This window comes from Lycorma delicatula, chromosome 11 (assembly GCF_047948215.1).
Source record: "Lycorma delicatula isolate Av1 chromosome 11, ASM4794821v1, whole genome shotgun sequence".
NCBI lineage: Eukaryota > Metazoa > Arthropoda > Insecta > Hemiptera > Fulgoridae > Lycorma > Lycorma delicatula.
Genome location: NC_134465.1, coordinates 1,511,748 through 1,528,712, shown reverse-complemented (window position 1 = coordinate 1,528,712; position 16,965 = coordinate 1,511,748). Strand labels below are relative to the sequence as shown.

At 28.9% G+C, this 16,965-nt stretch overlaps 1 protein-coding gene across 2 annotated transcripts in view; it reads left to right on the top strand.

Annotated features, from left to right (window-relative positions):
- LOC142332537 (protein FAM114A2) overlaps positions 1-16,443 on the top strand; it is a 47,962-nt gene extending 31,519 nt beyond the window's left edge. Inside the window, exons 9-10 of one of the 2 annotated variants that reach the window (XM_075378985.1) lie at positions 7,031-7,150; positions 14,072-16,443. In XM_075378985.1, the coding sequence (XP_075235100.1) occupies positions 7,031-7,108 (78 nt within the window). In that variant the 3' untranslated portion in view covers positions 7,109-7,150; positions 14,072-16,443. Of the gene's footprint in view, positions 1-7,030; positions 7,464-14,071 lie in introns of those variants that run through there. The other variant, XM_075378984.1, reaches the window with a different exon arrangement.
- Positions 16,444-16,965: the final 522 nt, after the last annotated feature.

The following is a 16,965-nucleotide window of genomic DNA, read 5'->3' as shown; positions in this document are numbered from 1 at the left end:
CGTCAACTTTTTTAATCAAGTCATTCATTATCACTGATGTCCAGCTGTTGTGTTCATCATCATGAATGTTCATTTACCCTTTTTAAAATTAACAGCACCATTGTCTTATTTTAGTGCCACTATAATGTTAAGCTGAAAATTTGGTTAGGAATTTTAACTACAGAATTGTTTTTCTCCATCAAAAATTGGATTACTTCTCATACTTCACACTTAGCGGAATCATCATGAATTGTACCAATAATGAAAGTTTTGGGTAGAATGCTTTTTGCTGACTATTTTCCACTTAAGGAAAAGAAAGAGGTGTGATTAAACTTTTTTTTAATGGTGGTGACAAGGTTCCTACTGTGAGTTCGTCTTACAGGCCTCTGATGCTTCTGCCAGTGCTTGGTAAGGTGTTTGAGAAGATGCTGTATTTGTGAATTAATGGAAGGTTGGCCTCATGAAATCTCTCGATAGAGGACCAGTATGGTTTTCAACCAGTGAAAGGTAAAGAGGATGTAATTTTAAAAGTGATTGACATCATTACTAACTCCGACTCTCTGTATGTCCTGTGTATATTTTTAGATATATCTGGGGCATTTAGCAGATTGTGGTAGCCCTTTACTTTGTATTAATTATAACAGTAGGTGTGTATACATGATGAGATCGGGGTGCTACAAATTTACTTTTAACTGATATGTAGTGTTTCATGAGGTGGGACTGAGGTGAGCAAGATGCTGTTCAAGGATTGTTTCCCAAGGCACTGTGCTGGGCCCTCTGTTTTTGTTTGTGGAAGTTGACTCTCTCATGCAGTTGAGGTTGGCCAGTGGATGTCATATCATCGCTTACGCTGATGATGGGCATCTGCTAGTCGAAGGAGACTCAAAAGGCTCAAACAAGGTCAAATTCTGAACAACTCAAGCATGTAGAGTACTAGAAATGTGGAACAATCGACCCAAAATGGTATTTAGCCCTGAGAAGACCACCATGATGCTGCTGAAGAAGCGTTTGACCACTATGTGGCAAGCCTGTGTTTTGATGATCAGCCATCCTATTCGTTATGTCTCATTGCAGTGGTATTTGGGTGTACTCCTTGATGAAAATTTCAGATTCAAGGAACACTTTGAGAGTGTTGCTAAGAAGGCGTGCGATGCCTTCTTTGGCATTCGCAGGGTGTTTTATCTCAATTGGGGTTTAAATTTTAAAACGAAAATTTTGTATAAAGTTGTATTTGAAGCAATTATGCTTTACATAGCACCTGTTTGGGCAAACAGAGTGAGGTATAAAAGCTATCGTGATGTTCTGTTGAGGGCTTAGCGTCACCTGTTACTGTGACAGGGAGCTGTAGGACTATTTTACGTGAGGTAGTTCTAGTTATTGTGGCTGTTAAACCAATTGAGTCCTTGCATGATCAAGAATGCATCAACTACAGAGGAACTATGAAACAAAATAAACAATCCTGCTTTCAGAATTACTTCACACCACTTCAGTTTATAGGGATTCATTCCACCCATAATTTGTCGCATAACTGAGGTATTGTTACTCAGAATGGGACTTAGGATAGTAGTGCAGAATTAAAAAAGTGGAGATAGGATCAAACCTATCAAGTGACTGATGACAGAAAAAAATTTGCTTAGTAACTTATTAATTATTTAGTATTTATTAAGTTTGTAAACTTTTAATGATTTACTATATTTATATTCGGTAATATAAAATGAATAAATATATTGTTTTTAGTTAACTGCCCTTTTTTAAAAATTATTCGTTAACCTATTGTTTAAAATGAAAAACAAATTTGGTTCTTTTGACTAAATAAATGAAATTTTTTGAAATTATTAATAATAATGCCAAATTAAACTTCAATTTTAAATGACTGAGAAGGAATGCAATAAATAAACACACTTGTTGGTGTAAGCCACATGTTTTATTAATCAGTAACAGGTGTTAATGTTTACTTGCAAATATATTGTACACTTACATTCCAATGCTATTATGTCATTGAGATTGAATATATGCTCTTTGCATTATGTTAATTCAATTTATTTTTTACTTCAAATAATAATTGCTAAACAGTCAAAATTTATAACTAAAGTTTTTTTTGTATGTATTGAATTAAATATTTCATTTTTATGGCAACATATTTTTTAAATTTCCAAATATATCACAAGCTGTACAAGGTTTGATGTATACAAGTTTAAGCTCAAAAGCATTGTACATCACAAGCTATGTAAATAAGATTCATAAAATAAATTACTGATATAATTTCTTCTCAAGGATTTTCAGTTCAAAAATACTTTTTTAAACACTATTGTACGTTTACAAACCATTCATAAATTTTCCTATCCAAAGAGAAAACTAATTATAAAAAATATATTTAATCTTTTAGATGTTAAATTATTGAGACTGATGTTTTAATAAATGAGGTAGCTTCAAAATGTTCCCAGAATCAGTATCTTTTATTTAAAATAGTAAAACAAGATGAAAAATAATTTTTGTGCACAGTTGATAGGGTAAAATGTGACTAACTGTTCATAATAATGTTCAAAATTTACATCATTGAACACTCATACTAATTTCAAATCAAATTATGTGCCTTGCTTAAAAATATGTTTAAGAAAATTGCAAATGATTAAATAAAAATTAAAAAAATGAATGTAATGATTGGCACAAGCATTAAGTCATACCTTTCCACGTATCAATAATTTTTATATAAACATTTCCAATTGTCAATCTCGCAACATCCTGATAGAGCTGTGAACACGCGACAATATTATAGAATAAAGGAGATGAATGAATGTTTCAAAAACTATTGTATAATGAGGTGAGATTACTGCACAATATTTATAACTGTGAATTTCTATAAAACTTAATATTTAATTTTTTATGCTCCTTTCTTTTACATTTTATTACCTTTTTCACAATAATTAAAAAATTATTGATACGTGGAAAGGTATGACTTAATGCTTGTGCCAATCATTACATTCATTTTTTTAATTTTTATTTAATCATTTGCAATTTTCTTAAACATATTTTTAAGCAAGGCACATAATTTGATTTGAAATTAGTATGAGTGTTCAATGATGTAAATTTTGAACATTATTATGTTGACAATTGGAAATGTTTATATAATTACAATTTATTTGTTTAATAACATAAATAAAATAAGCCAAATTAGTAATAATGATAACAGTAATAATAATAATAATAGTAATCACTACCCCAACAATAATAATAATAAACAAAATGATTACATACAAAACAGAATTTGAAGTAAGGTTAGATTTTATTCACTGGTAGTTAAATATTAAAAACTAGAATTCAGTCCCACTGACAAAAGACATTATCATGACCACTAATATTTACACCTTTAACAACTGATATTGTATTACTACGAAGATAAGATTAGATTAAAGTTCTTTCTCTACAAATACCTTTCCTGTTCACAAATAAAACTATGGTATAATTTATACTTTATCTTTTTCACTAATTGTGTATTGGTAACTCGCCGAACAACTTCCTGTATTCATGTACTGTCCACACTGGAATGCTTGTGAAGTCACGTCAAACCTATGTTTATATGCACTAAAATACTCGCTTCTTCACTAACTCGTTTAATAAATCCTTCCTTAACACTGATCTTAACTCGTCTTTCCTGGTATATTTATACTCCTATCCTCTTGACCTGCAGAACCAGACCCATACCCAAGTTGAAGAATGAGAATCAAGTCCTTACCATTTTCCCATGAATTCCTACTCTGGCCTGGTAATTCTTCTCATGGAACAATATCTGTTGTAGGTGTGCTGATAGTATTACAAAGAACAATTGTTAAACGGTCCTGTTAGCGTTAGAAAAGGAATTCTTTTTAGTCCCCTTCTGGTTTCTTTCATTATTATATTTTCTACTACTTTCTTCTTAATTGGCAGGAATCCGCACTTACATCCATTATACCAGTCTTGTTACAATATATTCTTAATACTACCATAGATTTTCATTTTAATAACTTGGTATTTAAAAAAATGAAACGTGAATGAAAGCATTTAAATAAACACATATCTAAAAGAAAATGTAAGCAAATACTTGAATTGAAATATTATGTAATATATGATGAAAACAAATATTATCTGAAACTTTCATGATAGAATCTGTGCAGTAAATAATGGTATATTTTAAAAGTAATGATCTTTGAAAATATAAAACATAATCAATCAAAACACTTCTTACATTATCACATTTTAAGAATTTAATTTGAATTTTAATATTATGTTTGTAAATACTAAAGATCAGTAGTTTATGTTAAGATTTGGTGTAATATATGACTGGGTGCCACTTTTTTTTTACAGCACCTGAATTCATAGAACTACGTCCTGTAGAGAAAAAACCATTAATTTAGTCTGTGTAATTTTATATTTTATTTATGGATTATATTTTGTGTCTGAACTGTATGCAGAAAATTACAAAAATGAGAATAGAGTAACTATGAATATAAAATTTGTAATATTCAATTCATTTAGTTGGAACAGATCTGTATAAATAGATCTGTGTAGGCCAGCAAAATTTAACCCACCAGGAGGTTGGTCTAGTGGTGAACTTGTCATCGCAAATCAGCTGATTTTGAAGACAGAGTTCTAAGGTTCAAATCCTAATAAAAGCAGTTACTTTTATACGAATTTGAATACCAGATTGTGGATACTGGTGTTCTTTGATGGTTGGGTTTCAATTAACCACACACATCTCAGGAAAAGTCGACCTAAGACTACACAAGAGTACACTTCATTTACATTCATACATATCATCCTGTGAAGTAATACCTTACAGTGGTTCCAGAAGCTAAACAGAAAAGAAAGAAAGATCAGAAAAATGTAAAAATGAACCAAATTCTAAATTATTCTATCATTGGCACTAAAAATTATAATATTAACATGCAGTTGACTAAAAATACTTTCATAATATTTTTTCTATTAGAAAATTTTATTCAAGATGTAGAATATTCAAATATTGTACTTTTTTTAATTTGCAATTATTTTTTAAAAAACTTATTTGCTAATTAAATGAAAAACCAAAAGTGTACCATACCTCCTGATGTACCACTAATTCCAGGTACTTTATTGAAACTGTCATGATAGCAATCTTATCAAGATTATTTTAAGGAGTGTAAGAGAGTTTTATTCCTTGCAGTTCATAATGGTATAACCAGAAGACATATTTTTTACTACTTGGTAGCATTCCCTGAAAATCTTCAGCCATGACTGGAAAAATGTTTTTATTATATTAATTGTTTGAAAGCAAAGGAAATAATGAATCTTATTTTTTTTTTTTTTTTTTTTTTTTTGTCTTCAGTCATTTGACTGGTTTGATGCAGCTCTCCAAGATTCCCTATCTAGTGCTAGTCGTTTCATTTCAGTATACCCTCTACATCCTACATCCCCAACAATTTGTTTTACATACTCCAAACGTGGCCTGCCTACACAATTTTTCCCTTCCACCTGTCCTTCCAATATTAAAGCGACTATTCCAGGATGCCTTAGTATGTGGCCTATAAGTCTGTCTCTTCTTTTAACTATATTCTTCCAAATGCTTCTTTCTTCATCTATTTGCCGCAATACCTCTTCATTTGTCACTTTATCCACCCATCTGATTTTTAACATTCTCCTATAGCACCACATTTCAAAAGCTTCTAATCTTTTCTTCTCAGATACTCCGATTGTCCAAGTTTCACTTCCATATAAAGCGACACTCCAAACATACACTTTCAAAAATCTTTTCCTGAGATTTAAATTAATTTTTGATGTAAACAAATTATATTTCTTACTGAAGGCTCGTTTAGCTTGTGCTATTCGGCATTTTATATCGCTCCTGCTTCGTCCATCTTTAGTAATTTTACTTCCCAAATAACAAAATTCTTCTACCTCCATAATCTTTTCTCCTCCTATTTTCACATTCAGTGGTCCATCTTTGTTATTTCTACTACATTTCATTACTTTTGATTTGTTCTTGTTTATTTTCATGCGATAGTTGAATGAATCTTATAATTTTTATAAATTTTTTTATAGGTATAAATTATAAATTTATACATATAAATTTTTTGATTTGTAACATACATATTCCAAATCATATTTATATGTAGATATTTACTGTTTATTCATATAATATTTATATATATTTTATTTTTTTAGAGGTAGCAAAAATAAACTAATAATATGTGTCTTTATATCATCTAATTGTAAAATGTTCTTATTTGAAATCTTTTGGTTTGCTACTATACTTGTTAAAAATTTAAAAAAAAGAGAAAACAAAAATAATAAACGATGTAGCTAATAAGCCTCTGAAATCCTAGACCAAACTACCATAAAACAAAAAAATGTTACTCAAACCAGCATTCAGGAAATGAAATAAGAATCATCCTGTTGCGTGCCCTAGGAACAAAATAAACATATTAACTGGACCGTAGTTGAATCGAGGGAAGTTATGAACAGAATAGAGGGGTAAACAGAATTAAATTTCATATATGCTTTGGAGGTGGCAAATTGGTCTATAAAACAGGCTGTATATATGATATGGAGGCAGCAGTAAGTTTTTTAAAAATTGCTAAGGACTAGTGAAGTCCTTAGCAAGGATGTTGTAGTCCATACAGCATAATGTCTAACGCAACAGTAAAGGTTTTTCACCTCCATAAACTTGTATATTCTGATGCACTGCAAGATTAAAAGTAAACTTAATAAGAACAATAATTATAATCTTTCTTTTAACCAGTAATTATATTTATTTCATTCTGAAGGGCTTAAAAAATTAATCTAATAAAGATTTTGGTTTTTAAATTAAAATCTGCTTAACATTATTATTTCAATTATAAAAAAATTGTAAATAAGAAATTATATACATTGTTACAGAAAAAAAAAAAAATATTTAAATTTAATATGTAAGAATGTCATACACCCTTGTATTGCATTGTGTGAATATCTATTCACTTTTTCACTGGCAAATATCGGTTTGCCTATCATTTAAATTAGATTATTTTTTATTGTTTATTTTCTCTTTTTCTTTTTGTTTCAGTCTGCAAATAGTAGTTCATATATACAAGATGCGTGTCGTTTGTTGATACCAGTATTACAAGTTGGTGCGGCTACGTAAAAATATTATTTAAATAACCTTTTTCCACCTTACCTGGCTCTGGTAAATTTTTATTAAATATTTTATATATTATTATAATTGTTGCTTCTTGATATCTACATAAAGAAAGTCTTTATTAAGAAATTATAAATTATTAATAATGACTCATATTTTCTTTTTTCTTACGTCGCAAATGTTTTGTCGATAATAATTTACTAATTTACACTTTGCAGTATCATTAATAAAAATAATTTTATTAAAGCACAGATTGATTATATGACATATCTATTTAAAGTCTAAAAAACAATTATTGCACTTAAAAAATAATGTTATATGTTATAACAAATTTGTTATATATAAATATTGTAAATAGATGTTATTTAATTCTGTACGCTCTATGTATTTTTAAACTATTATTTTATTATGTATTATTAACATTAAAAAGTTATTTAAAAAGAAAAAAATTGTATGTACAATCAGTTTTTGTTATAATTATATATTTCAGTAATTGTTAATTGAAAAAAATGATTACATTAAAACATCAGTTTAGACCAATTGGGACCTAGGTCAGTTTGAATTTTAATAATAATAATAATAGTAAAATTAATTATTCTAATTCAGTAAAGCCGACCTCTGAGGTAGAGTAGTAGTCTTTGCCTTTCATCTGGAAGATTCATATTCCAGTTAAGCTTGGCATTTTTCATTCACTACAACATTGTTTTATTGTTTCTTAATAAAATGAACTGTGGTTCTTGTAATCAGATGTTGATCTATAACTACTAAAACGAGTAAATAGATTTATTGTTTTGATAAGACTTTTAATTAAAGTCTTAAATGATAATTTTTTTTAATTTAGAAATATTTTACTAAGTTATCAAAAAAAAATTCAGTTGATTACCAAAAAATTACCCATTTTTTCTTTAACAAATAAGAATCTATTTGAAATAATTACTAATATTTTTCATTGCAAAATAAACAATATCTCACTGCTGCAATAGCCATCAATAATACAAAAAAATTATGCTCTTCACCATCCAGCAGCTGTTGTATAAAAAATATCGTAATCATCATTACCTTTTCCAACTGCTCATTTAAATGTTGTTAATCAATAAATTGTTCTTGTAATTTCTTATGGTGAATGTAAAAAAGTTTATTTTTTAAAATGGTATCAGGCTCGATTTGAAATAGAACCTATCAGGCTCTTAAAACAACATACAATTGATAACTGTAAGAAATAATAACTTTACAATACATGAATAACACAAGAGTAAAAAAAAGGCCAGGTACTGTTGAACACTTTATAATTGTACAGCTAATTTTGCAATGAAAATGTAAGCAGTTAAGTTTTTTTTACGAAACCTAATAATTCGTATAAAATGTACATATTGTATGTTGTACTTACACTATACTGATCGTTGACAGTTTGAACTATACTGAGCGTTTTAACAGTTTGAATTATTGAAACTTTAATGTAATTAATTAGTAAAGACAGTTTTTGTAATAGACTGCCACCTTAGTATATAATTACTTGTACTTTTCTATTTCTTTAATTCAGTACTCAAGTTTTACCACCTTAACATTTTATCAACATATTCATAAACTAAAACTAAAATTTTTAATAATTCTGAATTCTTATCTCAATAACTTATAACAATTTGTACATAATTAAAATCCTACATAAAAAAAATTTGTGAAGAATTTAATAATCGTTTTTTACAAACCGTAAGTAGTGTTTATTGTTGCGAACATCAATCAATTTTAATAACGCATACTAGTGAAACTGCACCTAATGTTTTTAACTTTGATGATCCATAGAAATCAGTTTATTAAACACCGCTTTGTCATTAGTGCTTCATACCCTCCAATTTTCAGGATGTTTTTCCCTTAAACATTATAGGTATTTTCTCATGTTGTAAAAAGGCAGTTTATGGTCATACACGAGATCTGAAATCATTCTTATAAATAAATAAGAATGAAAAAATATATAATAAAAATATAGAGATATATGCCATTATTGATTGTATTATATGTATTACTAGTTAATTGATTTTTCTTAATTTTAAGATTTATAAAACAAATTTTCAGAATCTTGCTAATATCATATAGTAATTATTTTTTTATTTTTTATTTTTTTTGCAAAGGACCAGCATAAAATTTGTTAACAGGTTGATTGCTATAAGAACAGATTTCCCTCTCTGCGAACTTGCAGAAATCACTAAGCAAAAATTACTGAACTTTACAATTCTGCAATTTTTTTTTTTTTTTTTTTAACTAAATTTTTGATATATGTGTATAAATGTACATATAAAGTGGTTTTAGCAAGTATTATTGAAAATAAACAAAAATAAAACAGAGGTGAATAATAACCTCTCATGGCAATTGAGATGAGCTCATTTTTTCATTAACCTTTAATTGACAGTTAGTTTAGCAAAATTAAAAGAAAATTTAATGGTAATAATTAATTACAATACCTAATGTATACTTACATTTGTTTGATTCACTAGTATCCAACTGTTATTTCTTTTTAATCTGAAGTTTTTTCATTAATTTACTGTTTTTCTCTATTATTTACACTATTTGACTAAACTATTTAGCGTTCATTTGAAAACAAAATTAATAATCTTAAATCTTGATACAATAAAATGATAACTTGAATGAAATATATACAATTGTAGTTTTTTAATATTTTTTTCTGACATATATGACACATGGTTAATTGTCAACCGTTACACTTTGTTTTAATTGTAGTTCATATCTTTTTCAATGATACAGTGATCAGCTGAAACAGTTCATATCTGTTTCACCTGATCACTTTGTTAACAGGTGTATTGTGAAGATCATCAGTCCGCCAACAGTCAGCAACTGATGGTAGATTGTTCAAACCCATATACAAAACTGTTCCTAGAAAATCAAGTATGTCTTGCCTAGTTGTATCAACCCGCTTATTAATCCGGCTGTGGGTGAAATATTAATGTGACTTCTTATTTGCTGCATTGCATATCTATTTGTTTCTGCAACAACAATATTAAGTACCTGGTCTGTTGAGAGTTCCAGCGTTCAAGTCCTAGTAAAGTCAGTTATTTTTACACAGATTTGAATACTAGATCGTGGATACCGGTGTTCTTTGATGGTTGGGTTTCAATTAACCACACATCTCAGGAATGGTCGAACTGAGAATGTACAAGACTACACTTCATTTACACTCACACATATCATCCTCATTCATCCTCTGAATTATCTAAACGGTAGTTACCGGAGGCTAAACAGGAAAAAGAAAGAAAGTTAAGAATAACTTCCAGAAGTCAGATGGCTGGCAGTTATTCATTGTATCAATTATATCTTCATTAACACCAATTACATCATTATTCGGGTCAAAGGGTATGTCATTTAACTGGTCATTTGCATTTAATGGTACCTACTTAAGCCTAACTTCAATATCTCCTTCCTCGTCCATGTTATCTGGGTTAACATGGTCTGCATTTCCTTCTCCATTCATAATATTAACATTTACATTTTCTAAATCTAAAGACCCTTTATCAATATCCATGAAGTCATCTTAAACATCACTATTATCCCTTAAAGGAACACCGCCAGGCACCCACACCAGGTCATAATCATCATCAAATAAGCTTTCGTCACTACAAATTCTTACCACAGACTTGAGGATTATCTAACACATCCTTCATGAGGCAGTTCAACTTTTCATCATCACTCATTTTAGTTTTATAAAGAACTCAAAATCACAAAGTTAACTAAACTCAACTCCCATATTTCACGATCTAAACATTCACACTTGTTTATATGTAATCTATAGGAAATATTCTTTCTCAGTGTGGACAACATTGCCGAATCATGACAGCACAGTATTTTAGTATTTTATGATTTTCTCTTAATTTTTGTTAGTAGCAGAGCTACGCAACATAAAATATGTAAAAAGTTTTTAAAAAAATTAGTAATTTTTTAACGTGGTTACAAAGTGCTAAGGGCATTTTAAAAATCTTCAAACTGTGTTATGTCACATAACCTAATGTGCAAAAATATAAAAAATTATACGAGAACTGGTGAATGATTCTCAATCACTATGTCGTCTGAGGGGAATCCCTCTTGTAACAATTCTGGTTGGTACATGTGAGAGGGAAATTCCCTCGCACAGCATTTCTAGCAAATACCATTTGCTTCATCGGAAGTTAGTGTGTTACACTTTTAGAAACCAGTCACTTCTATTCTTTTATTTTTTAGTCATTAGTGTTACTTATACCAGATCTTTAAAATATATATATATATAGTTTTGTCATTCAGTATGTTAGGTCTCATTGTAGTCCTACTTTATGATATTTTGACATTTAGAAGCATTTATAACAAGTTTAGTATGTTTCTTTTATGTACTTTGAGATTGTTTAATATTATTTTATTTTTCTTACATAATGTTTAGTTTTTGTCAAGAAAATAATGATTTTAGTGTGTGTTACTAAAATAATGAAAGTTTTACAATTTCAACCAGGTGTTTTTGAAGTATGAATTTTTCATGTAATACTAACAATCATAAATGCTGTTTATTATGAAGGTAAGATAAAAAGATGTAGAAACTACTTCATCACAAAAGCTTTAATGTTTGAGATAATAAAATAATTTTTAACTAAAATATTACAAAATAATTATTTTATTTATAAATAACATCAAATATCCAAGTGTCAATAAAGCCACATTTCATAAATCATCAGTTGATGCCCTATACCTATGTTTACTTATTTCAGCTAAAAATTTAATAGATTCCATTTCCGGTTGTTTTAAAGTCAATTTACTGTACTATTATACAAATATAAATAAATAACTTGATCTATAAAGTAGAGAATAAAATTAAATTAGGTAGGTTGACACTTACCTTATAGCATTATAGATACGCAAAAGTACTTTCATGATTTTCTCGCATCTTTAGTTGATCCAATCTTTTAATTGTTCACGTAAAATTATATATTATAAATACATAACATTAATAAAATAAAATCTTGATAAATACAATAAAACAAAATTTATTAAAACTTGGATATAAATTTTAAAATCAATTCAAATCAAAATGGAATTAAAATTAAATATATTTAACGTGGTCTTTCATAACAGTTGCCTAATGTGCGTAGAAATGAAATATGACCCAAATATGTTTCAAATCCTCCCGAAGGCAAGCCAATGAAATAAACCAATTGCAGTTCACATTCAACCAAGCATATCGTAGATTACAGCTAACGTTATCCGCCCCCAGAGATTACATCAGTAACAAACCAATCAAAATATTGTATTATTTTAACCAATCACGCGTACGAATTCGATCGACCAATCAGAAAGACACTACATTTCACAATCAAAACTGTACAACGTACTGATTAATTATCAGGCAGTAAATTCCAACCAATCATAAGGTGAGAATAATATTTATCAATTGGTATAAAACAAATTTTGACTGATAAAATCCTTACTTTCTCTTAATGTTTTTAAATGAGTAAAGGCATCACAAAGTATATAATATTGATTTTCTTTCAAGAATTCGTCACATCGCACAAGATTTAAACCACTACATCTGTATGCGTTTAAAGACAAGCATATAAATTATTGTTTTTATTATATATAATGCAGAATAATGTTTTTACTTTGTATTTAATACTCGTATACATCCTTATAAATAAACACTACCTCATAAATTTTATTGAAAAGCACAAATTTTATTGCAGTTATTTTCCAAACTAGTAAATTTTCACAATTTGTGTATACATTATTTACAATATGTTATTTTAAAGTCTTACAAATCAGAATATTTTTGATTTATTTCAATTAACATTTTTCTAGAATAAATTAAAACTACAAGTTTTTTTGTAGACCCTAAGTAAAACACCATTTCTTAAAAAACTAAATCTATCCCTTTCTTCATTTCTATATTTTTGCAAAATTTAACATATTCTTTAATTATTAAAAATCAGCAAAAAAAATATCAATTAATAGACTGAAATCTGACATGAAAACTTTGGTAGACCGCAACAACTTTTTTTTTCATTAACTTTGCTCATCAGTTTTTACAGTTTATACAGACTATTTCGTTAGTGCAGTGCTCCTTACAAACACATCCTGAACATTTACAACATCGTGTGGTGTATCTCTTGGACATAGATAACAGTTGCCCTTATTACCTTTTTGAAGGGCCTGGATCCTTTTCAGGCTTGCGAGTCTCTGTAACCTCTTCATCTCTTCCTGGACTCTTTGATATTAGAGATTGAAATTCTCAGGGTAAGTTCTGTTTTTGAGATTGCAGAATCAAATGGCTGTTTATGGGTTGTCTTCCAAGTGATAAGAAATTCACACCTTTCCATACAACCAGTTGGGTTGGCAGCATTAAATATAATCCAGGAATTGACTACCGCATATTTTTGCATACCAAATACCAATGGGCCACCATCTAGTGTGACAACTACCAAATTCACGGCACATTTTTGTTCTAGACTTAGACTATCTACTCCAACTTTGGTCATATTGTAAAAATTTATTATTTCTGGTTTTTTCTCAATTCTGAAGCATGAATTTTCCAAGGTGCATTGTAGAAATCAGTATTACAGTGCGCGATTTTTTGGCACGTAGAATACAAGTGTTTTATCTGCTGTGAAAACAAACTCACTGATGTAGTTTTTTTTATCAGGCCAAAAACTGCAAGAAATTTTTAATTTTTTTTTTGTTCATGGTGCCAACATAGGTCAAATCCATATTTTTCAGTTCGTCGATCAGTTCTACAGAATTAAAGTAATTATCAGCTGTAATATTATGATTAGACTGGACAAACTGATCAGCCAAAGAAGTACTGTTTGGGTTGGGAGTAACAGGTTTTTTGGATTTTCAGTTCTTTTTCCACAGTAGATAATACCATTTACAAAATAACTGCTCTATACATCAGCCAAAATATAATTTTCAAACCATATTTTTTTGATTTGTTTTGTATGTATACAGGGAATCAACAGTTACTGCGAAATGGAAACAACATCTCATCTGCTGTTGAGTAATGTCCATGTAATTTTTTGGGGAATTCATAACAAATATATTAAAAATATTTGATATTGCAGCAGCTTCGTCTGTAACTTTGTGCTGATTTCTTGTGGAAGAAACATCAAAACGTAAAGCATCTAGTAAAAACAGATATCATTTTTTGTCATAACTGATAAAACAATGTCTCTTCCGGTTCCATCACTAGCAAATAAACCTATGAGATCTTCATGATTTGATCTAAATACACCAGCTAAGTATAATAAACCAAAAGATACCTCTACTTTGGCTATATCAGTGTGTTGAGTATATTGAAAATCTAAATCTTTTTCTCATTTTGTCTCCATTTCAGTTATTTTTTCATTTGTGTATTCTACAATTATCTGGATTATTTCTTCATTTATAAAAATATGCCATGCATTAATAGGAGTTTGTGGCTTCTTAACTCTTGCATTGCCAACAAACCTGGTAGCTTGCTAATCAAATTGTAGGAACGCACATGACCAAATGGTAGAGCAATCGTAGACCACTTGAATGGTAGAACTTTGTTTTTGATCATTTTTTTGTTACTGCATCCAAGCAAAACATTTTCAGGTACACAAGATTTAGGAATTAATGAAATATCATCAAGAAAATCTTCTTAAAAACAAACATCTTCGGGAATTGATGAAACATCTTGAGATTCAATGAAATTCTTTTCATCAGTTTCAAGAATATGATCTGAGTCATCTACGCATTGTTGTGAATCTGTTTCATGCTGATTCTCTTTCGGAATGGCATCAGAGATATCAGACATAAAATTAATATCGCATAAAATTTCATCTAATGGTCTGTCAATTTCACTTAATTCACAAAACAGCAAAGAAATAGCACCTAATAAAATAATGGTAACTTTAGCAAAAACGTAATGTAACTAGCATGGTGGGGAATTTTTTTTAGCTTAGTAAGCTGACTCTCCAGGTATGTTTGATAAAAAAAAATATGGAAAAAATTTGTCTGGGTCAAAAAGACCCCACCATGCCAGTTAAGGGTTAAATGGATCCACTAATTTATCTATCAATGATTTTCCTTTGACCAGCTCTTTAATATATGCTGCAATAAGAATTACTTTTCCTCCAGTAATTGATGATTCTCCCGAGAGCAGATGTAAAGTTCCTGAAAGAACTGTTTCCCATACCTGAAATTGTATAGCATGTTGAAGTATCCAGCTAACCAATAAAATAAGATAGCTGGCTCCTACTAAGATAATTTAATTACGTTAATCTTAAATAATTAGTTTCTTTTGTACAGGTTTTCATCATTGTAGCAAAATGCAAAATCTTAAAATTTAGATAAATCCATTTTAGTGATGTTTGTAAAATGTTATATGATGGCATGATGCAGTTTGGCAAGTGTTTCACAATAGATTGTGATGTGATGGATGTACCTGGTTCCATGAAATCAAACAAAAACACATTGTTTTGCTCCCAGAATACGTTTACTATGATTTTTCTTCAAGACTGGGCTTGTTTGACTTTTTTGGTTTAGTGAACCAGAATGATACTGTATGGATGCACACTGTCATTTGAAGACAAACAACAATGAACTGATGACAATGCAGCTGTTACTTGCCCAACAGACCACTTAAAGCTAGTATGCATTTACAAACCAATCACTGTTGCCAAAACTATTTATAACTAATTGGTCCTTCCGTTTGAACCACAACTTGTATAAATTAAATCACTGATATCTCTAGAATATATTTGCAAAGTTGATTACATTAAAGACTGAAATAAAATTTTGTATTTTCTCATTTTCATTTGTGGGAATCATACGATTTATAGAATGTGTTTTAGTCAGTCTCAAAATATTAACTCATAAAAGATGGTATAAAATACTATACACTCAATTATAATTGAGATAATCTATTTCTAAAAATTCTTTTTTCAACATTCAATAACTGCAGTGATTCAGGCCAATCCCCCATAGTTTTTAAGTTTTAAAAAAATCTCAGTACAAACAATTGACATTCTAATTTATATAGAAAATAAAAACCTGTATCTATATGTTGTAAACAAAGTGATATTTGTGTTTAGTGAGTTTTTTTCTACGTTGAACTAATTCACCTGAATATTCCTTAAAAATGGTATCTTTTGTTTGTCTTATATTTTTACAATTAGGAAACATGTACATATGTAGCATGTAATAATGATACTGTATTTATTTTATTTTGTGCATAATATATGAAAAGTATATTAATTTTTCTTGTTTATTGTAATTATTTTTCTTATTTGAGATTGTTTGCTTTCTTGTTGTAAATGTGATTTTTTATATAAAATAAACGTAATATGTTGTTCAGCTAATTCATTTTTTCCACTGTATCAGTGTGTTTTATTTCACTTTAATGTCAATCCTGAATATAATATATCCTTTTCACACCTATTACCAAATCAAATGAAACATAATAAACCAAATATGGTCAACTCCCAATTATCTGCAATAATAACCAGTAAGAGGATCGCAGAAAATCCAAAATCACAGTTCCAAATATAATATTTATTAATAAGAGTAATATACGAGTATAGTATAGTAAAATGACCTAGTACTGTACTGTATTACAGTATTTACATACAGTTTTATATTAAGGTATTACGGTAAATAATAAAATACAGTACACTACACTATTATGGACCTGGTAAAAGTAATATCCAGATGTTAATTTGAAATATGTATGTACATACAACAAATTTTCACTATCACTAATATTGTATGTAAATAGATTGTACATGTAGTGGTGTATGTACTACGTAATGCATTAACAAACACTTATTTAAAACTGCAATAGCTAATGAGAAAAAAATTACATAGACTTTAAAAAAAAA